At 34.6% G+C, this 23927-nt stretch overlaps 2 protein-coding genes across 3 annotated transcripts; one reads left to right on the plus strand and one right to left on the minus strand.

Annotated features, from left to right (window-relative positions):
- The first annotated feature begins 1599 nt into the window (after positions 1 to 1599).
- Positions 1600 to 5783, plus strand: LOC112028161 (LRR receptor-like serine/threonine-protein kinase RGI2). Its single transcript, XM_024060817.2, has 2 exons — positions 1600 to 4742; positions 5121 to 5783. The coding sequence occupies exons 1-2, from the start codon at positions 1793 to 1795 to the stop codon at positions 5633 to 5635; spliced, it is 3465 nt and encodes a 1154-aa protein (XP_023916585.1). The 5' UTR covers positions 1600 to 1792; the 3' UTR covers positions 5636 to 5783.
- A 12347-nt stretch (positions 5784 to 18130) lies between these two features.
- On the minus strand, positions 18131 to 21969 carry LOC112028173 (B3 domain-containing transcription factor ABI3). 2 transcript variants are annotated; one of them, XM_024060838.2, is made up of 7 exons: positions 21704 to 21969; positions 19422 to 21391; positions 19185 to 19277; positions 18809 to 18909; positions 18620 to 18672; positions 18468 to 18544; positions 18131 to 18343 (listed from the first exon to the last, which is right to left on the minus strand). In XM_024060838.2, the coding sequence occupies exons 1-7, from the start codon at positions 21735 to 21737 to the stop codon at positions 18182 to 18184; spliced, it is 2490 nt and encodes an 829-aa protein (XP_023916606.1). In that variant the 5' UTR covers positions 21738 to 21969; the 3' UTR covers positions 18131 to 18181. The 2 variants fall into 2 exon arrangements, with proteins under 2 accessions (XP_023916606.1, XP_023916608.1); XM_024060840.2 differs by having other exon boundaries at positions 18620 to 18666; positions 21704 to 21967.
- Positions 21970 to 23927: the final 1958 nt, after the last annotated feature.

A 23927-nucleotide genomic window follows, 5' to 3' on the forward strand; every position in this document is an offset into this window, starting at 1 on the left:
AACCCTCGTTACTTTAAACTATAAAAAAGAATCGCATTGACTTTTTAAATAAAGTAAGAGAAATGCTAACAGATGTTCTTAGGGCAATGGTTAACAATCCATTTAGAATGAGAAATGCTAACTGATACCCTTAGGACAATAGTTAATAATCAATTTAAAGAAAGTTTTTATGGGAAAAGGAAAAAAAAAAACAACTAATATTTTAATAACTTTTTAAAAAAATGACTTCATTTTGGGATATCTCAAAATGTAATAGAGAACCAACAAATTGGAATGTAGGGATTATAGACATAGGATGCTAGACTACACAATTTTGAGATCAGGCCATGCAATTTCAAATCAAGGGTTCTAATTGAAAGTTTCAAAATTTACTTTTAATCTTAGCCATTGAATAAAAAATCGTTTAACCTTTAATTCTTAACCATTTTACTTTTACACTTAGTTTTTTTAACTTCTCTCTCACAACTTAAGGTGAATTGCACAATCCCTGAAATGCAAATGTTTGTGCTTCACCCTTCAGCCAAAAGCACCTCTTAGGCTCGTACCTTTCTTTTTTTTCGCTCCTCCTGTAACGCTTTGAGCAATTGCCTATTCTTTTCGAATCCTCCTGTCTCACGCAGGCTAAATAATTATAGGGAGAAATATTTTGGTGACTATTTCTAGGATGCTAGATGAGAGTTTTGAACTATGGAATTAATGAATCCCACAAGAGCTTTCAATTTACTAGACCGACTCCCTGTGGTTAGTGGTTACCATGTATCACACTTGGGCTGATTAACAAATTAAAATAAGAAAAAAATTGACAGTGAGACCATGATTATTAATTGCAATAATATGCTTTGCATTCAGTGATACTGATGCATTTGTCCCAAAGAGACGATGATGCTTATCTTGTTATCTGTGTTATGTAAGTCTCTCTTGTACTATAATAATTCTTGCCATATCCCTAGAGAGAAGCATGGCTGAATAGACCAAAAAACAATTAAATAGTAGTAATTATGGAAAGCAGTGTAAACTGTATAGACAATAGGACGCCTAAAGTCCCTTGTGTTATCAAGAGATTATGTTAATGCGAAAAAGGAAACAAAAGCAATGTATAATTTTACAGTTGAGGAGGCTGGATAGTTTGATTTTTCGCTACCAGCAAATCAGACATATTCCGCAAAGCACACATTTTATACTTTCATAGCTCATCTTATACAAACTGAAGAAATACTAAAAATTATTTATAGAAAAGCATAGGAGAATCAATTTCCCCCAAGTTCCATAGATGCATCTCGATCAATTCAAATGTTGGGAAACACTCTTTGAATGAAAATTTGAACTTGCTCACAAAGAAAAAGAATCAAAGCTAATGTGAATGACCTTCAAAGTTCAAAGGAGTGGCTCAAAAATCAAAAATAAAGACAGCCCACATCACTGACAAATATTGTGGAAAACAATGCAAGAACACATGGAGCATTGCTAATGAGTAAATTTTGCAATACCTGTTCAATTCAATGAGACTAAAATATACTAAGCTAAGATTAAGAACAGAACCCCGAGGTGAAAGTGATGGTGGAGGTGTGGCTCCAAATCTTTGAATCTATTTAATAATTTCCTCTTTCTTTATCTGTACTTTTCTTGCTTGACTGCAAAGTAAGTATAATATAGACTTATTATTGCACTAGCAAGACTTGTAGAGTGTGACTGTTGAGTTTGCTCTTTAAGAAAAGAACAAGCAACAAGAAAGAGATAGAGAGAGAGACCCAATGAAAAACCAAGAGTGGTTAAGGTTTTGAGGCAATTGACAATGCCGATGCCGAGGCAGTCCTTCAACACTCACAACCACCATCCAATGCTGAGGCAATCCTTCACCATCCCCTACCACCACCACCACCACTATCATCTCCTCCTTTTTGTCCTGATACTTATATCGTTTTTTTCTTTTTCTTCTACTGCAAACAATGAGGTTGTTACGTTGTATTCATGGCTTCACAGCTCTCCCTCACCTTCTTTTTCAGCTTTCTCTAACTGGAATTCTTCACACCCCAACCCTTGTAACTGGCCTTACATAACTTGTTCTTCAGAAAACTTTGTTACTGAGATCAATATCCAGTCTATTGAGCTAGCTCTTCCCTTTCCTCCCAACCTTTCCTCCCTTCACTTCCTCCAAAAGCTGATTGTTTCTGGTGCTAATCTCACTGGGACAATCCCTCCTGATATAGGATATTGCACTGAGCTTACAGTCATTGATGTTAGTTCAAATAGTCTGGTGGGAACTATACCTTCAAGTGTTGGCAAGCTCCAAAATCTCAAGGACTTGATTTTGAACTCTAACCAGCTTACTGGTCAAATCCCAGCAGAGCTTGGTAATTGCATCAACCTTAAGAATCTCATTGTATTTGATAATTATTTAAGTGGGAAACTTCCTGTTGAACTAGGAAAACTGTCAAGTTTGGAAGTTATACGCGTGGGAGGGAACAAAGACATTGCAGGAAATATCCCAGATGAGCTTGGAGACTGTCAGAATTTGCAGGTTCTTGGTCTTGCTGATACTAAAATATCAGGCTCTATACCTGCTTCGCTGGGTAAACTAAGCATGCTTCAGACACTGTCAGTCTATACTACAATGCTCTCTGGTGAGATTCCACCAAATATATGCAACTGTTCAGAGCTTGTCAACTTATTCCTTTATGAGAATGATCTCTCAGGTTCACTTCCAGCAGAGTTAGGTAAGCTTCAGAAGCTGGAGAAGATGTTGCTATGGCAAAACAACTTTGTTGGCAGTATTCCTGAGGAAATTGGAAACTGCAAAAGCTTGAAGATTATTGACCTCGCCTTCAATTCTTTATCTGGGAGCATACCTCGGTCTTTTGGAAACCTCTCAAACCTTGAAGAGCTTATGCTTAGTAACAATAACATCTCTGGTTCAATCCCATCTGTTCTTTCAAATGCTACAAAACTCTTGCAGTTACAGCTTGATACTAATCAGATATCAGGTCGGATTCCTGCAGAGCTTGGGATGTTGACAGCACTAACAGTTTTCTTTGCGTGGCAGAACAAACTTGAAGGAAGCATTCCACCAGCATTGGCGGGTTGTCGGAGCCTTGAAGCCTTAGATTTGTCCCACAATGCACTCACCGGTAGCTTACCCCCTGGACTATTTCAGCTTCAAAATTTAACAAAGCTTCTCTTAATTTATAATGACATTTCGGGCTCAATTCCTCCAGAGATTGGTAAGTGCACTTCTCTTATTAGGCTTAGACTAGAGAATAATAGAATCAGTGGGTATATCCCAAAAGAAATTGGGATTCTCAACAACCTTACTTACCTTGACCTGTCTGAAAATCATCTTGCTGGATCAGTACCAGAAGAGATTGGCAATTGTGCTGAACTGCAAATGTTGAACCTAAGTAATAACACCCTTGGAGGCACATTGCCTAGCTCATTGTCTGCTCTGATCAGGCTTCAAGTATTGGATGTTTCTATTAATCAGTTTCTGGGGCAGATTCCTGGGAGTTTTGGGAAGCTTACTTCACTGAACAAACTCATCCTTAGTAGAAACTCACTCTCCGGATCAATACCTTCCTTGCTTGGTCGCTGTTCTGGTCTTCAGTTGCTTGATCTAAGTAACAATGCACTTTCTGGCACAATCCCTCCAGAAATATTTGAAATTGAAGCTCTTGACATTGCTCTAAATTTGAGTTCCAATGAACTATCTGGTGTAATCCCATCACAAATCTCTGCTCTCGACAAGCTCTCCATACTAGACCTTTCGCACAATAAGCTTGAAGGTGACTTGATGGTACTATCCGGGCTCATAAATCTTGTTTCTCTGAACATTTCTTACAATAATTTCACCGGTTGTCTTCCTGACAGCAAGCTATTTAGACAGTTATCAGCAACGGAGTTGGCAGGGAACCAAGGATTGTGTTCTAGGGGCCATGATGCATGTTTCCTTAGCAATGCTACTTGTATGACAAACAACAGTGGTTTTAGGAGGTCGCAGAGTCTAAGATTAGCCTTTGGGTTGCTAATTACCTTGACAATTGCATTGGCAATATTTGGGGCTATTGCAATTTTTGGAGCACGGAAAATTATTAGAGACGACCACGATTCTGAGATGGGAGGGGATTCATGGCCTTGGAAGTTCACTCCATTCCAGAAATTAAACTTCTCAGTTGAGCAAGTTTTGAAGTGTCTAGTTGAATCTAATGTAATTGGAAAGGGATGTTCAGGAATTGTCTATCGGGCAGAAATGGAAAATGGGGAAGTCATTGCAGTAAAGAAGCTGTGGCCAACGACAATGGCTGCTGGATATAACTGCCAAAATGTGAGGACAGGAATCAATGGGGCGGTTCGTGATTCTTTTTCAGCTGAAGTAAAAACGCTTGGCACAATCCGGCACAAGAACATTGTAAGATTCTTGGGTTGCTGTTGGAATCAAAACATGAGATTGCTAATGTATGATTATATGCCCAATGGGAGCTTGGGCAGTCTTCTTCATGAACGAAGCGGTAACTGCTTGGAATGGAACCTGAGATATCAGATTGTATTGGGGGCAGCTCAAGGTTTGGCTTATTTACACCATGACTGTGTTCCTCCCATTGTTCACAGGGACATTAAGGCCAACAACATTCTCATTGGTCCTGAATTCGAACCTTATATTGGTGATTTTGGGCTTGCCAAGCTTGTTGATGATGGAGATTTTGCTCGGTCTTCCAACACTGTTGCTGGTTCCTATGGTTACATTGCTCCTGGTTAGTACAATATTCCAATCTTATCATCCTTCATTGAAAGTACAAATTCTTAGGAATCAATTAATAATTTTAGGAAAAAATGAAAGAACTCTTAACAAAAACATTATCTTCATAATCCTTGATAAAACTAATTGTATGATGAATAAATCTTTTAGTCATAGATTATTTTATCATCTCTAATTATGGAAATCTTTTCATAAATATACAGATAACTTAAGAATGAGAATACATGCCTAACAAAATTTGCTTTCTCTGCCAATTCAAGGATTTCAAAGTCATTCATAATGAAGAATTACTTTTCATGTTGCAGTTTTCATGTGGTAATTTTATGCAATTTTTAAGCCGCATTCATGTGCTTTTTGTGCCTTTGGTTTTCAGAGTATGGGTACATGATGAAGATAACAGAGAAGAGTGATGTCTATAGCTATGGTGTTGTTGTTTTAGAAGTGTTAACAGGGAAGCAACCAATTGATCCAACCATACCAGATGGTCTTCACATTGTCGATTGGGTAAGGCAGAGGAGAGGGGGAGTTCAAGTGCTAGATCCTAGCTTATGTGCTCAACCAGAATCGGAAATTGAGGAAATGTTGCAGACCTTAGGTGTGGCTTTGCTGTGTGTAAATCCTTCCCCAGATGATAGGCCAACCATGAAAGATGTAGCAGCAATGCTCAAAGAGATAAGGCAGGAGAGAGAGGAGTTCATGAAAGTTGATACAATTCTTAATGGATCTTCTGCAAGTGAGAAACAAGAAAACAATAGGTCCGGTGGCGGTGGAGGTCCATCTGCAAATGCAATGATGCCACATTCATACCTCCAAAGCAACAACACAAGCTTTTCTGCTTCCTCATTGCTATATTCTTCTTCCTCCAATGTTAAAACTACTTTCAAATAGTTGGTTAAATCTTCATGTTCGCTATGCAGTCAAGAGTTCCTTAAATTGTTTGTTTCTAGATCAGTCTAGTTTCACCAATCTGGTTTCTTTATGTAAAAGAGAAATGCTTTAATAATCAGAATCAGCAAAATTCTGACTTTAGTCATAACATTCTTGCATTTAATTAGATTAAAATTCACAACAGACGTGATTTATTAGTCAATTCTGGTTGATCTTTTCTTTTGAAGACCATACACTAAGGTAGACTGCAGGTTTTGTATGGAATCTATATATTAAATTATTAATTATTAAACCCGTTCTTATTACCAAATAAGCTTCATCAAATTTATAAATACACTGCTGAATTAGCAAAAAATATTATTGTAAAACTTTGACAAATGCAATTTTAATTTTGTAGTGGTATGTATGAAAACATATAACTTGAACAATTTTAGGCTCATCAACAGCATAAAATGTTCAACTTATGCACTCCATATATATATATATATATATATATATGGGGCTTAACGCCTTAACAAGAAAACAGTCATAGTAGAATAGGAACTGCCACCGGCATTGGGGTCATACTTCATCCGTGATAGTAATGTTATACCGGCGTAGAACTTGAAGGAAAGACAAGCTTTAGCTTTTTGTCAACCAGCCCCAATGACCCATTAACCAAGCTTTCATTTCTTCATCTACACCTAAGGTGACAATTTTTATCCATATCCATGAATCCGCCAATTATCCATCTTATTTGGATAAATCTTAACCCAACCCATTTGAATATTTGGGTTAAATGAGAAAATATCCATTTGGTTATTTAATTAGACGGGTCTAAATAAATAAATTCACTAATACTCACTAAAGCCATTTAAAATTTAAAATTAAATAAACCCACAAACACCCGCTAAAAACCATTCTAAATTCTAAAACTTACCTAAATAGTATAACCTTAAACACTTTCCCTCCAATTTTCTAAGCCAAAACATTCGTCCCTCTCATTCTCAGTCTCACTCTCCTTAAAAACTTTCCCTCAAATTTTCTCAATAACCAAACAAACACATAAAAAAAAAATTGCAATAGAAATTGAAAGAAAAAGCGGAGTCTAACAAACGGTAATTGGCAGCAAGAGAAATGAAGAAGGGTCTAGAAGATCCACTTGTTCATGATGATAATGGTGACATTGAAAGTCCACCATTGAAGAATAGCGAGAAGCGATCTTCTTTTTTTTTTTTTTTTTTTAATAATGTGCTAGCACTGTTTGATCTGAGAAGCCCATACTATGAATTTGAAGTTCTCTTTGATAGATACCCATTGGAGGATGACTTTGAGAAATTCTCTGCTTCACCAAGAGACTGACGCCTTGAAGATCCATTGCTTATGGTTCTCCCTTTTGAGGCAATGCAAGAGTTACCATTAGATGTTTTAAACCTTTACCCCAAAACCTTGAATCGCATTTGGTATTTTTCTTTAAGCTGTGCTTCTGGCTTTGTGGTGCGCTCAGCTACTGCTAGTTTATCACAAAGCTGCTGCATTTCTCCTTGAAAAAATTTTCTTTCCTCTGTAACAACTTAGTTTCCTCCATCATTCTCTCTCTCTCCCTCTCTCTCTGGAGACACGTAGATCACCAGAGATAAAATTCTCAAAATCACAAGCACTCAAACCCAGCACAAAGAGAGAGAGAGAGAGAGAGCTGGATTTACCAATATACCCTTGGTTTTTCTAAAAGTTCAGATTTATCATTCAATGGGTATTTTGGTAATTTTGAAAGCGTAGGGGGGGTATTTGGGTCATTTTGGGTATTTAAAGATATTTTGGTAATTTTAGAAGTCAATAGGGTATTTAACTAGTTTTAGAGGTATTTTGGTCATATTGGGTTAAATGGGCGAGTTACTAATTAAATGGGTTGGGCGGGTAATGGATGATTAATTTATATATAAACGGGTCATATATGGATAAATAGGTAATTATACATCCAACCCATTTATGACCCAACCTACTCATTTGCCACCTCTTTGACTACACCCTACACGAGCAAAGGCCAGTGGAGCGAGCCCAGCTTCAAAAATTTTTAGCACAAGTGCTACCGCTTTAGACATTAATAGAGATTTGTTTCGGAATACCATGTCCTTTTGTAGCTCTTTCTACTTTGTTATATCAATAATGAAATATATATATGGATTGGTTTCAAGTTATACTTAGTGTAACTCTAAGTAATATTATATCACTCAATAACTTATTATTGAATTTATATTTTGAAAATTCAACCGTTGAATTACATGTTCTATATATTTTTAAAATACATACCAAATTTCATGCCAATCAGATGTAATTTACCATTCAATCCATAAATTAATCTTTTATGCATTATTTCAAATTACAAAAACTTGAATTTAAACAATTAATTGATGACATGGCTATTAATTTTTTATCACATTGAAATTTTGCAAGCATGGAGAAAATAAAAAGATAATGTAATCTAACGGTAGATTTATTAAAATTTGCATCCAATTAAAAACTATTGGTTAGTGTAACATTGCTTAAAATTACACTGGGTGTAACTTTAAACAATGTTACACCACTCAATAAAATTGGTCAAAAATTTGACATAAACTACAATAGTGTGACATAAAATAGTTTCTTAACCAGCATCTAACGTTACTCTAAATATTATGATTGGTATAAATTCTGTTTATATCTACCATGGCATATGCCAAGCCATCATTTTCTTCACCGAACTGACGCATTCACATTCAAGAGACATGTAAGCCCATGATGCAAGCATTTTTATTATTACCTATGATAAATATTGAAATAATATTTCTACCACATAAAATGACATAATTTGCTCACGTAATAAGTTTTAAGTAGTAGAGATGTGTTCTCACATGAATCTACTATCACACATCTATCACTCACAGCTCGCCACATAAACAAGTTGTAACACAAATTATAACATTGGCTCTACACCCTATATATGTTGGTGGCAGATAGTCATTTTCAGCAGATTCTTTGAAATATTTAAGTCTAGTATGTACATCATCATTCACAATATAATACCGAATTCCTTGGTAGATGAGACAGAAAGGGTTACCGGCACTTACAACTCATTGCAATAACTTGATATGAATTATTTTACAATCTATTGCAATGACAAATATTAAGATAACATTGCAATAGCCTAATATAAATTATTTTACAATATATTGCAATGACAAATATTAAAATATTATTGCAATAACCTAATATCAATTATTTTACAATCTATTGCAATGACAAACATAAAATAATTATCTATTATAAGGAATATAACATTGCAATAATTTGATCTAAATTATTTTTTTCAATTATTTGCAATCTATTATAATAAAATTTGTGAAGTAATAACCTATTACCACAAAATATTCAAAACAGAAAATTTTTTATTGTAACAAAATATATAATATTGTATCAAATTTTTCATTAAAATATTTAGTATTTAGGCTTGTCTCGAGCTCAAGCCAAGCTTGAGCATTTGATTTTTATCGATGAGCTAAGCTCAAACACACACTACTTAGCAAAGTTTGGCTCGTTTACAGCCCTATTTGCATCAAAATTTCTTGAGAGCTTCTAGGAAACTCGATTGTACGAATGTTGCAGGGGATTCTGCAGAATTTACGAATTTGACAGTTTTTTGGTCAAAATTTGTTCCACTTCAAATGAAAATATTTATGAATATTGAAAACAGTTTATGGAGTTATACCTCCTCACCCATGATCTATAAATGATTCGAACTCTCACTTTCAATGTCTTCTTCTTTCAAAACTTTCCTAGAAACACAAAAAAAAATCCTTTAGGAATGAACCAAAATTGCTATTTTTAGAATCTAATAAACTTGGTTGTATTATGGGGATAAATTTATAGTAACCTTTAAGCAACTCGTGTGTGGGTGCATACATTGTCTAAGGAAAGCATTTTATTGTGACTCCAAATTATCAAGTATTTTGTTTGAATATTGAGTTACTATATATTTTTTTTTAATTATATTTTTCAATACAGAAAACAAGATTTTTGTCCCAATATTTTTTGAGTGTAAAAAGCATTAATTCCTCTTTAGTAGTGGTAGAGTGACAAAAAAAGTGGCAAACAAATGAAAAAACAAAGTTTAGAGAATCTAGATGTACAAGAGTATCAAGTTTCTTTTTATCAAAATGAATAGAAAGTTGTACGAAACTCGAATGTAGTAGTGTTGTATGAGATTATGCAAAATTTACCAATTTAACAGTTTTTGGGCCAAAAGTGGTACAACTTGAAATGAAAACTATTGTGAATATTGAAAACAGTTTTTGGATGGTTGTAAGACTATACCCATGATATATAAATGATTGTAACTCTCACTTTGAATATCTTTTTCATTCAAAACATTCTAAGAAAAACTAAAACTCCTCAGGGCCTTCTAAAAAATTGATATTTTTAGGACGAAATAAACTTGGTTGTATCCTGGAATAAATTTGTAGTACCTTTTATCAACTCTAGTGTGGGTGCATATATTGTCTAAGGATAGCATTTTGTTGTGGCTCCAATTTCTAAAACGTTTTGTTTGATTATTGGATCACTATATTATTTTCATTATGTTTTTCAGTAGTGAAAAAGTGATTTCTAATCCCAATTTTTTTTTAATGTGAGAAATGTTAAATCCTCTTTAGTAGAGCTAAAGTGACAAAAACTATGGCAATGAAGTGAAAAAAAATAAATTTAGAGAATCTCCTACATACTAGACTTGTATGTAAGACCTATGAGATATTCAAGTTTCTTTTTGTCTTGAGAGTTTGTACGAAACCCGAACGTACGACTGTTGCAAAAGATTATGCAAAATTTACGAATTCGATAGTTTTTGGGACAAAATTTGTTCCACTTGAAATGAAAACGCTTGTGAAACTCTTTACCCAAGATATATAAATGACTCTAACTCTCACTTTCAGTACTTCTTTCAAAACTATCTAAGAAACACTAAAAATCCTCTGGGACATCTCTAAAATTGTTGTATTTAGAATGTAATAAACTTAGTTGTATCTGTGAGATAAATATGTAGTAAGATTTTAGCAACTCTTGTGTGAGTGCATATATTGTCTAAGGATATCGTTTCGTTGTGGCTCCAAATTGTCAACTGTTTTGTTTGATTATTAAATCACTATATTTATGCATTATATTTTTTGGCACTGAAAATTTGGTGTGAAGTTCCTTTTATTTTATTTTTATAATGTGAGAATTGTTACTTCCTCTTTAGAAGAACTATGTGAATGAAAATGTGGCAAAAAAATAAAAAACGTATAAAGAATATCATACGTATGAGAGATGTATGTTAGACGTACAAGATTTTTAAGTTTCTTTTGCATCAAAATTTCCTGAGAGTTTGTACGAAACCCAAACGTACGACTGTTGCAGAAGATTATGCAAAATTTAAGAAGTTGATAGTTTTTGGGACAAAATTTGTTTCACTTGAAATGAAAAAATTTGTGAATATTGGAAACAATTTTTGGACGGTCATAACTCTTTACCCGTGATATGTAAATGATTCTAACTCTCACTTTTAGTACTTCTTTCAAAACTTTCTAAGAAACACTAAAACTCCTTTGGGACTTCTCCAAAATTGTTGTATTTAGAATGCAATAAACTTGGTTGTATCCTAGGGATAAATTTGAAATAACATTTTAACAACTCTTGTGCGGGTGCGCATATTGTGTAAGGATAGCGTTTCATTGTAGCTCCAAAGTGTCAAATGTTTTGTTTGATTATTAAATCACTATTTATTTTTATTATATATATATATATATTTTTTTTTTTTTGTAGTGAAAAAACAAAGTTTATATAATCTCGGATGTACGAGAGTTGTATTAAAAATGTATAAGATTATCAAGTTTCTTTTCATCAAAATTACTACCTCGGTCTCAGTTTGTTTGTCCTCTATTCCATTTTGAAATGTCTTAAAATATTGTCCTGTTTCTAAAAATAAAAATTATTAGTTTACTAATGTTCCTATTATACCCCTACTTTATTTTCAAAACTATTTGAAAAGAAAACTAACTAATATTTTAAAAAATCAATTTAATTGGGCACCTTTTTAGTTGCCTCATTAAGAATATCTCCTTTTCAAAAAGTTGATAAATTTATTTAATGGTAGTTTTGTAAACTTATACATTTTTATAAGATAGACAAGACAATAAATGATATTCCCTTAAAAAGTTTAACTTTTCAAACAGGATAAACAAATTGAGATGGAGGGAATTGTACGAGATTATGCAGAATTTACGAATTTGACAGTTTTTGGGCCAAAAGTTATGCAACTTGAAATTAAAACTATTGTGAATATTGGGAACAATTTTTGGATGGTTATAAGACTTTACCCATCTATATATTACTAAAAGCTAAAGCGTAGGATTTAATATTGTTACGCTCACATTGAGCTACGTCAGCAGCCATGTCATTTCCATCTTCTTTTTTGTATTTGTCCAAAAATCTAAAAATAGTTGTTATCAATTATAAAATTCTAATAAATATAAAATAAATCTCAACCCTATCTCCACCATAAAGCCCACTTCTTATAAATTTAATTCCTCCATAAAGCCCAAACCCAAAGCCTTTTCAACCTAAACCTTTTGTGAAACCTTCATTTTCATGGTTTTAAACTTTCTATTTTTCCTTTCCCTTCCTTTCCCTACATTTTAGATTCCTTCCCCCTTCCCCCACGTTTATTTTCTCACGCAAAACCCTTAGTCTCTCCCCAATTTCATGGTTTCAAAAAAATGTCTTTAATTTTTAATGTAGACCCTTTCTCTCCCTAGTTTCACATTTTCAAAAAAATCAGCACTTCAACTTGCTACTGCCAGGCTCTCTCTCTTCCGAAGACAGCTTCAAATCTTTAGACTTTGGCTTTCTAACGCCAACCTCTCTCTCTTCCCACATTCATCTCTTCCTCTCCTCACTGTATATTAATACTAACAGAAGCTGGATAATTCAGTTTAGGTATCTTTAAATCCTAGTTGCTCTTGACCTCTATTATTCTGACTACCACGCATAATAATTCAATGTGAGGATTAGATTAATAGTATTGTTTCTTTTAATTGCTTTTTTTTTTTTTTAATTTTATTAATAACTCTTTTGTGTTGTGGGTCATATATGGGCCTGTTTGTTTTTTAGTATTTGGGGTGGGCCTTATCTTGTGTGATTTCAACAACTATGACTAACTCTGATTTCTTCGTGTAGTGCTGAGGTGTGAATGATTGTTATGTTACCTTTTCTTTCTACTTGATTTCTTTTAGGATGTTCACAATTAGATTGCTAAATGAATTTATTATCCATGCTGGGTATGAGTAGATGGAATACACCACTTGTTATATAGTTTAAAGTATATTGGGCTGTTCATTTTCTACAAAATACTGATGTTGTTGGTTTTAGAATATTTATAAAGGGTAGTTTTATGCAAATAATTGCAAGTTCTTCTAAGAATATTAGAAGTGTTAATTGTGTCCTGATTTGCTCTTAATGTTGGCATTTTCCTGTTATTTTTGAAACAAATGTTCAACAAGCGATCTTTGCTATTCAATCTTCTAACTCCAAATTTATAAGCTATGGACTTTTAGTTGCTACTATTTTAATATTTTATGTCCTTTTTAACTCCAAATTTTAAAGCTATGGACTTTTAGTTGCTCTTATTTTAATATTTTGTGCTCTGTTGCTAGGATTACATTAGTGGAAATTCAATTTCATTCCAGCCAAGCTAAATAGGGTTGCTGTAATGTTAGCTAATTGTGCAGGATGAGGTTATCTTCATTTTCATGATTTCTCTTTTTGTACATTGTTACAACATTATGTTCAAAATCCTAAATTCCTTGATATGAAACTAGCAACTTTTCATATGAAATTCAAGGAATCTTGGAAATTTTAAATTTTAAATTTCAAATTTTTGTTCAATCCCATCTCTCTCTTTTTGTGTCATTGCTTTGGTTTTTAAAATTTTTTTATATAATAATAATGATTTTTGTTTGGTTATTGAGAAATTGTATGAATCAAATTATGAATAATTTTGGGGTTTTATTTAGTGTGTTTGGGATTCAAGAATCTTTATATAGCTATTTTATTTGTTTTATTAGTTGGTTGGTGTCAATTTTTATCCATGGTTATTAGGGGCGGCTGATGTGTCCATTAAGTAATACCTAAGCTTGCCACATGAATTAATTTGGCCCAATCAAATTGTGACACATGAATTCTATTATTGTGTGTAACTAAATAAATTTTAAAACTTTAAATTAAAAATAAATACTCTAAAATTTAAAAATCACATAAAAACTCTATTACTTTGCATGGATTCGGTGCTTCCACACTCACCAAAACCTAAACTTCTCCCCCTCATTGTCCGCCACTTCGCTTAAGGCTTCAAATTTTTATTGAGACCCAAATTGAACACTTAGTTTGAGACCTAGCTCTAGGCTTCAATGATAAATCTTTGCTCTAGGCTTCAATGATAAATCTTCAGAGGATGACGCATCGATTAAATCATTTTCTAGCCCTTGGGACAAATTTAACACAAAATCAAAGCTCAAAATGATTTGCTCCAAATAGAAGGAAGACGAGATTGACCGAATGTGATCATCAAAGGCTTTGAAACTCACCTGCGACTTAAGGTCAAGCAAAACCATGGGAATTGGAACCTTAAGCAAGACAAAGTGGAGACCTTAGATCCAACTGAGATGAAGCAAACATTACGAACCTTGGGTTTTTGGCATTGAATTGAGGGCTTACTATATGAATCGAAGAGGAAACACTAGGCAATTATTAGGATTTGAGATTGGGCAATATTGTTTGGTCTTAATTTTCTAGAAAATTGTAGAGAGAGAGACTTTACATTATTTTATTTTATTAGTTTACCTTATTTTTGGAATTAAAATAATTGTTTTTATTTTTTTAGTTTTTTTAGGTTATTTAATTTGATGTGGCACACTTAAGAGAGAGACATAGCGTGTTCATTGGGCTATCTTTCACATGTGACAATCATACGTGGTATTAAATAATGGATACATTATCAAAACGACCTTCTAACAATAGGAGAATGAATCAAAATTTGAAACGTTAGAGGGAAAAATTAAAATGACCCCACACTTTAGTGATGTGATTTGCCCTTTTTTTTTTTTTTTTTTTTTTTTTTTTTTTAAGAAAATAGATCATCTTTTATAGAATTAGGGAACTGAAAACTCAACAAGAACAACAGAGTGTAAGTCTAGTGGAACATGCTCCATCCAAACTAACAAAGGAAAAGAAAGGGAAAAAAGAAGAAGAAGAAGAAGACCAAACCTATATATAATAACCTCATTCTCTCTCCTTTGTGTGGAGTGTCAAGTACTCAAGCGTGTGTTTGTTTCTTAAAAATAAATAAATAAATAAGGTGAAAGCGTTTGGCAACACAACACCAACACTACTTGTATTCTTGAAATTCCCTTTTACGAGGAGACTTATAGCTCAATTGACATCTATTGATAATTCAACAAAAGATAATACTTGAGTCTAGTATTTAGTTGTATCAGACTTGTTGAAATGGTGAAACGTGTCTACTTTTGTATTGGACCCTTAGTGTAGTAATCACTCCATAAATATAAATGCTTGTGGAGTGTGGAAGGCAAGAGCTAGTGTTCAAGTCTTTAAGAGGGAGTTTCACACATATATATACACTTAGATTAGACTATAATAGAAATTCTATCTTGTTAAAAAAAAAATAAATAAATAAATAAAGATCCAATAAACTAAATGCACTAGATCTAACCCAAGTCCTTCAATAAAAATGTCCAAGATTCACACTACTATCAATAGTTGAAAACACCAAAATGTGTCAATAGATTCAAATTATCTATACTCCTAATCTTGGAAAATCTATTTGATATCCCGATTCATAGAATCAATAATTAAATTCCAAATTATTTTATATTTCAACACTTCTTGTTTCTACATCTAATTAATTAACCGGATGTGTAAGCTTCAGATTCCAGTACCAACTTTCATTCCCATAATTTATATGGTTATGCTTTGGACCCGATTCAAAATTTTAAGAATAGGTGAGTCGTGAGATAGTCCCAATTCATTATTGCTAATAAAAAAGTGAATATATATATATATATATATAATTTGGAATTGGGACTATCTCAATGATTCTTAACAATTATTTTGCATTGGGATTGCCAGTTCATGGATTAAAAGGCCTTAAAGATCCAGTAATTCCCTTCCATTGCTTGTATCCAAAACATTGATATTTTGGAACTTTAGTTGATTATATGTAAATCCAAACAACTTCCAAATACAAAATTGCAAACTACAGGGAAGTAATAATGATAATAACAATAAATTGCAAAACCAAAGAGAGATAACTTTCTAGGCTGCAATGTCCATCAAATAAAAGATCACAGGTACCATCGATATCACACTGGTGGCGCCTCTTTTGCACGGCGAGTTTGGGTTTTTAAATGTATTGTATGATGCTTTAGGCTTAATTTTCTAATTGTATGGACTTAATTAATATGGTATATTAATGAAGCTCTGCGTGATTGTGTGTATTGGCATTAAGCAATTATTTTTCTACTAGCTTGTAACCTCATGCATATGGATGAATACACTTAAAGATATACAATAAGATGCATAATATAATTCCTATATATATAATTTAAATAATATTGATAGTCATTTTTATATTTTGTTAACTCTTTAAAAAAAAATTGTAAGGATATTATTAGGTATTGTTCAGACATATGTGATTCACTTATTAGAAACATATGTCACTATTTTGTGTAATTGACTAATCTTTTCACAAAACGCACTTTATTTGTAATTGGATAAATCTAGGATTTGTTTAATACTTCAAGAAACTTTGTTTCAAGTTCAAGTGTTAAAACCATGCAAGTCTATCCAATATTCAAGTCTGAAAAGTGTCTATCATTAAAACTCGACAGCTAGATTGACAGCTAGCTATCTATCGAAACCTGTAGAGCTAGCGAGCTATCTATCATTATACTACGGAAACTTCCATTCTAACGAACTTCTTAGAATCTCTAAGTATGAAAATTGCTCAAAACTTTAGCTCTAAAATAAAGTTAACTAGAGTTTTAATGGAAAATTTTGTTTTTTATTTATTTATTTATTTATTTCCTTGTATACTTATATAGTCTCTCTCTGTTTTGTAAAATATTTTATTTACAATACTTGTAAAATATTTTATTTACAATACATTCAGTATATGTTTGGATTCAACTGATTACGTCTGCTCGTTTCACATTTGGCATTTCCTCTTTTTTTTTTTTTTGATGCATGCGTTTGAAGAGACAGAGCACTATTCAATGGGTCTCATACACTGTTCACAGCACTATTTACACATTTAAAAATTATTTTGTTACAGTATTTTTAATTTTTAGCAAAATAAATTGTATCCAAACAGACTCTCAATATAAAAATATATAATACATAAAAATGACATTTTAATTTAAGTCCAAAATAAATTCCTGACTTTGTTAATGGGTTAGACCATTCAAAGTAAAACATTTGGCTTCATAAACTCCTCCTTGGAAAAGTATAATTGCGTCTCTGGGACTGGAACAAAATCAAATAGCTATTACATATTTTATAAATTAATTAAAATTTACAAACTATTTGTGTGGTAATAAATGTGATTAGTAAATTTCAAAAACATAATAAATAATTATTATAATTTTTTTTTCTTTTGTAAATTGTGACACCTTAGTAACCTTAGTAACATCTCTTGTATCACTCATTAAAATATATCTCTTGTATTACTCATTAAAATATATCATCAGTAAATTCTAGTTAGCTCAACTAATAAAGTCTCTAATGATTAAATAAGAAATCTGGAGTTTAATTTCCGCATACACCAATCGACTGGTATCTTGATCTGATAATAAAAGAACTATCATTAAGAGCAGACAGATGCCATAAGTTGAAGCTTTTAAAAAAAAATTAAAACATATCATGGTAGAATTAACTTCTTTACACAGTGAAAATTTGAATCATATTGTTGTGGAATAATTAAATAAACATCATAAACTACAACAATGTCCATCCTTACAAAGTAAGAATAATAATAATAGCAACCATGAAAAAGTGTAGTACAATGTGAATTGGTTGAAGTGAAAGGACACCCCAACATAAATAACATACTCATACGCTAAAAAGCATACACTACACTAGTATTGGAATGTTACAACCTAATTATAATTAAGGATCTAAACAACCAGACTGAGCCAGCCAACCACAGTAAAAGCGTCCTTAACGCGTGGTCTCCAAGCCAAACTCCTTATTACTCTCTCGGCAGTTGTAATCTGCTCGATCGTAGTAAGCTTTTTTGACTGAAAAATTTTTTTTTTTTTTTTTTTTTTTTTTTTTTTTTTTTTTTTTTTTTTTTTCTGAAAGTGGGAGCTAGCTAGCTGCAGAAAATCAAGGGGCTGTGCAACCAAACAATCCCCAGAAAATCCTGGCCGTCCATTTGTTACGTCACCCTTCTGCATGCAAGAGAAGTGGCATATTTTTGCTGACTTACTTTACAGTTTTTTGTGGGTACGCAATGGGTGACGATAACGCATTGTTAACACCACCAGCTGGAGTTGTTAAAGTTGCATGCAAGTTTCTTTGCGACTTTCCTGCCCTTTTGCTCTCAGATTTTGGCCCTGCTTGCCTTACTTTCACTCCTCGTATCATCTGTTAGGTTTAATTCAAATTATTTCAATTTCAATTACCAAAATATAGATCAAAGAAATTATAAATTTAAGCCCAAATTGAAAAACCAAATGTGATAGGAAAGAAAATATTGGATTGTGCATACATATTTGCCACACTTGACATCTGAGTATATGACTATAAAGTCTCCTTCTTGGAGCCCATTGGCCCTCACAAAATCACCTATCAAAAGAAGTTGATTAGGATTCTAAAATGAAGTAAAGCTTTAGTAGGAAAAAGTATTGCAATTTTGGGTACCTGTGTTTTCAAGCAGATACATCCTGCTTTTATTGTTTGGCCAATACCTGTGACTCCATGAGAGTGGAAAAACAAAAGGGAAGAAACAAACCAGTGATTATTTTGCTTGTTCTAAAAACGAAGATGAAATTAACTTTAGGCGGATAATAAAAGATTGTTATTAGTTAAAAAATACTAGTAATTGGATACCTATAGCGCATGTTCCATACACGGGAAGTCCCTATGTCTTCCATGGCAATTGAAATACCATCTCTTGCCTCCAATTCTGGGAGATGAGTCTCCGCTTCCTTCTAAATAAATTCCAACACATATATTTAAATCACATATATGATACATCAAACATGATAAAGGAACATAAAAGTATTATTTTTATCTAGTTAATGGAAAAGCTTCACAACATTGATAGATAAGATAGAAAGAAAGAGAGATTAAATTACAACACATATTTAAATCACATATACATCAAACATGATAAAAGAAAATAAAACGACTATTTTTATCTAGTTAATGGAACAGTTCCACAACATTGATAGATCAGATAGAAAGATTTATATTACGTTCGCACCTTTGGCAACACAATTCTTCCAAGATTACCAACATCGCTCTGCTTCAACACTTTCTGCAGAAGAAACCTCAAGTTCTTCTCAGGTTTCCATCCCTATAATCAATCAAATAAACCCACAACACATGCACCATTCATTATTGAGAGAGCTAAAAAATCATTCAACTATATTCAATAAAAAACTTTTATCCCATTTTAAGTGTTACAATTTATGTTTCACCAGCTTAAAAAAACACTCACTGGTCGTCTATCTGATGCGACTCTCCCTTGCAAATTCTGGACTTGCATGGCAGTCCGATCTGCTTGATGTCCGGGTGGTGCCTCTGCCGGCATCACCAGAGATGCTGAAGCTGCACCACCACCACCAGCAGAGGCCCAGTACACCCAGTTGGCCGGATTGGTCTGAGCTGCAGTGGCCGTGGTGCAATTGTCATTCCCAAGCCTTGCACTTGCATGCAGATCTGTGTTCTGGTTGCATTGATTTTGCTGGTTATGTTGATTGTGATGGTGTCTATGGTGTGACAAGAACCGCCTTTGCCTCGCCATCCTCTTCTTCCTCGCTTCTTTAGTGGCTGAAGAACCTAACCTCACCAGAGTACTCTCGCTGTGCCCTTGAAAATATTGATGATATGGGTATTGATTTCCATACCCAGCAAAAGTTTGCTGAGGTTGGTGAATACTATTATTGTCTGGAAATGTGCTGTAATGAGACACTGACATAGTGAACTGTGAGGATGGCCAGGACTGTGAGGAGTCCAGCATGTGATACTCTGGTGGAGCTGAAGCTGGAGCAGTGTAAACTTGACTATTATTGACATTGATATTAGAACTAGCTCCATTTGTGTACGGATCAGTACCCATATACCCAACAATTGAAGGAAAAGCCGCCGGAGGAGCAGTTGGCTCAGGAACATAAGGCGGCTGAGCTGGGATCCATGTGGACTGGTTGGTGAAACAAGGATTTGGGTTTGGGTTTGATTCAGGTGTGACAGAATTATTAGGGTTTTGGAAAGGGTCTTGGTATTGGTTGGGAAAATGTGTTGGTGTTAAGTCTTTGAAGCGCCTTTTCTGAAGATGGTTAGTCTGAACCCATTCCAGTACAAGTTTCAACAACTGTTTCATGGCTTCTTTTCCACCACCTAAGCGCTTTGCCGCACACTCTATGGTAGACTTCTTGATCTTCACACTCCTCAAATCTTCAGCAGAGACAGTCTCTTTGTTTGTTCTAAGCCAATCCAAGAACACCGAGGCCATGTCATCTGGATCCTGATTCTCTTCCTGCTGGATCTCTTCGTTGTTGTTGTTGTGGTTGCTCTGAAACATCATCAACCGGTCATGCTCTTGTATTGCATGTTGTTCTTGTGACATTTGCTCCTGTGAACAAAAATCCTCTAATGGGTTGTTTTCATTTTGGTAAATACATGATGGGTCAAAGAAATCGTTGCTTTCTAGTAGATCCATGTACCCAAAAGTCTCCATCACATCCATACAGTCCACACCTTCAAGGCCTTGATTATCAAGTGGCTGCTGGGGGATGGGGATCTCCATAGAGGCTGTGGAAATTAACTCTGCTTGAGGTGGTGCAATATCATCAACTATTTGATCATGCTGGCCTTGAAATTGTTGATGACAGTGATTATTTTTCTTCTCCACGTCTTCCTCTGCGTCTGACTTCAGAACAGCCCAAGAAGCAGCCGAAGAGGTCGAGGAAGAGGCCGAAGACGAAGACGACATGGCCTTAAGTGGTAATGGAGTGCATGAGGATGATGAAGACGATGACATGCAAGGGAAATCAGGGAGTGGAGGGAAGTCAGTGTAAAACATTGAAGAAGCATCGTGGACATCTGCAAGAATATGATGATCTTGCTCGTCTGAAAGCCAGATCTGTCTATCATCAACATCAACATCTAACGCCTCTTCTTCTTCCACACCATCATCAAACACAATACTAATAGGGTTTGCTTCATTTCTAAGCCCTGCATGCAGATCTTCCATAGTCTTCATCTCTCTAAAATACCCAAAAATGATCAAACAAAAAAAAGGTTGAAGCTTGAAAACCCTTTTGGGTTCTGAAGTTCTCAGATAGATTTTAGAGAGAGAAAGCGAAGGATAGGGTTTTCTGTGTATGGATAGGAGAGAGAGATTGTGTTGTATCTGATTAAGGAAGCGAGAGAGAGAAGAAAGAGAGATGCAACATAAAGCATCTGGATCTATCAACAACAACACAAAGATAACATAAACAATAATGACACCCAATTACCAAAAAAGAAAGCGACCTCTCTACTCTAATCAACAACTTTATTATTATTTTAATCGTATAATAGTTATCAGAGACATAAACTATCTAACAATTCTATACTATTACTATACCAACATAAAATCAAGAACACTAAAAATAAAAAAAATTAAGATACTATATTTTTTTTTTACAAAGAATAATAATATAACAAAGCAAGAAATATCAGGGATTGAGGTCAAACCCGACAAATTAACCAATGAACATGACTATTTTTGGGACATACATGCTTTAGAACCTTTGTAAAACTCAACCCCCATGTGTGTTCTGGTTTGTTCCGGGAAGTTCCGGTGTCTCACCCTTCTTGTGGATAAGTTCAAAACTTCTTTTTTTAACACTCTGCCTTAAGTAACTGTGTGTGTGTGAGAGAGAGAGAGAGACAGTTTCAGAGAGAGGTTTAGAGAGAGATTAAAGAGAAAAAATAAATGAAACTTCGTGCCGCTAATTCCTCAACCTCACTCCGGATTTTGTGACACCAACCATGCGTTCCTTCCTGAATGGTGCAATCAACGGTGCATCAGTCTTTAATTATGGGCATTCAGAGAGAGAGAGATAGCTGGCACATCCTACATACGGTAAAAATGTATGCAATTGGTTAGGTTCTTCCAATTCTCTGTGAACATATCCAAAGCTTATTTCAATGGAAGGTCTAATTGAATAAATTAAAGAAAAAAAAGTGTGGTATCTCTATTTTTTATCAGATTATTTTTTATTCATGAATTACCTCAAAAATTCTAAGAATCCATAGTATAATGGACTGAGAGATCGACCTCTAGGTTTTTGACACACTAGCTTAAACCATTATGAAACCACCACCCAAATACCCTCACTTGTGGGGGGAGAAATAGCCCTAATCCAATAAACAAAATAAGTTTAAAAATAATGAGGGAACAAATATATCCTTATTAATGTTGGTATTCATCAAGAAAAAAATTAGTATTAGTGGTACCCTCCAATACACGATGTAGGGTCTTGATTTTCGGACTAAGCCCAAAAATGAATGGAATCTTAGCCTAGCAAATCCAGTTCAACAAATTTGTAGAGAGTGAGTTAAAGAGCTAGGCTTTAGTGCATAGACAACAGTTAAAATTGGTTTTTATGTTGATCAAACATAAATGAACTAAGTTTATCAAAAAATGTTTGTCCTCGGCACAATCCAAGGAGCTCTGCTCTGGTATATATTGGATGACAATGGTTACAAGAGTTCTTGAGATCGCCATAGCACTTTCTCTCCCTTTTTCCACCCCCCTCTATGGCGGGTTTCTCCTATTATATAGTCCTCTTTAAACGATATGGACATTCCACTTGTTGATCATCCAAACCTATACTTGAGAGCTTGTCCCATTAGTCGCTCTCTCTGGCGTTCTGTGAGTTGCGGTAATCAAGGTAAAACTATTCAGGAGTCATTTCCTCATTAATGTGGCCAGAACGTTAGTTGTGGGCATTTAATGCGAAGGTGACAGTTTATCCTTGAATTACTCTTCCACCATACTCCCATGGCTGGCCCATTGCACTCGTCCTTCTTTTCGGAATGCTCTGGGGGGCTGCCTTTAATGGCGTGCCGCTTTTCCCTTCTAGGATCTTGGTTGACTAAGGGCAGGATTGTCCTCGGCGATATTCCTCGGCAATTTGGGTTTTCTTCGTTCATCCTCGGACGTTCCTTCCTTCTCAACGTGGGTCTTGGGCTCAGTATAAAATGGACCAGAATTGCCAAATTCTTTGGCCCCACAATAGCCCTTTAAAATCCTGCTGTCCAGATCCTCGGACGGAGAGGAGGATTTTGATGTCTTCGGGTTTTTGTCATGGCTCGTCAAGTCTTATCTTCCGTCAGCACTAAAGTCTCTTCACCTACCCAAAGCACGTTCTTGGCGCTTCGGTATATGGAGCGCGCCCTCATTAATATCTTTATAAAATGACGCAAATCCAACGGTTGAGGATTTCTTCGAAAATTGGGCAAGAGTTATTTCGCTTGTAATTCTTTCTTTGAATTCCGTGTGAATTAATTTCCGCTATATTTCGCCTTCTATATAAGGCACTTTAGGGGAATCATTCTTTCACATTTACAAATCCTTGAGTTCGGCAGAAACTTCAAGTTCTCAACCCTTCAGGCATTTCCAAGGACCTTACCAAGATCATGATCAAGGCCTAGAGAATGAGATGGCCCTGGATAAAGGCAAGGGCAAGGAAACTAAGCCCCTTTTAGGAACCAAGAATGCTGCCCAGATTCTGGACGACGCAGTTGAGGCAAAGGAAGCAGAGGCCAAAGATGTTCCTACCTTTCAACCGAGCAAGAAAGAAGACCTTCCTCCTTCAGCCAAGAACCAAAGCAGGCGTAGATCGCATCAGACTTTCAGTGCGACAAAGTTTGGGTCTCACCTTGATGGCAGAACATCTTGCAATTAGGAGAAAAGGAGTCCATCAAGTGCTTTCACCTCTTCTTCTTTCTCATC

Source organism: Quercus suber, unplaced genomic scaffold (genome assembly GCF_002906115.3).
Source record: "Quercus suber isolate HL8 unplaced genomic scaffold, Cork oak 2.0 scaffold_9, whole genome shotgun sequence".
NCBI lineage: Eukaryota > Viridiplantae > Streptophyta > Magnoliopsida > Fagales > Fagaceae > Quercus > Quercus suber.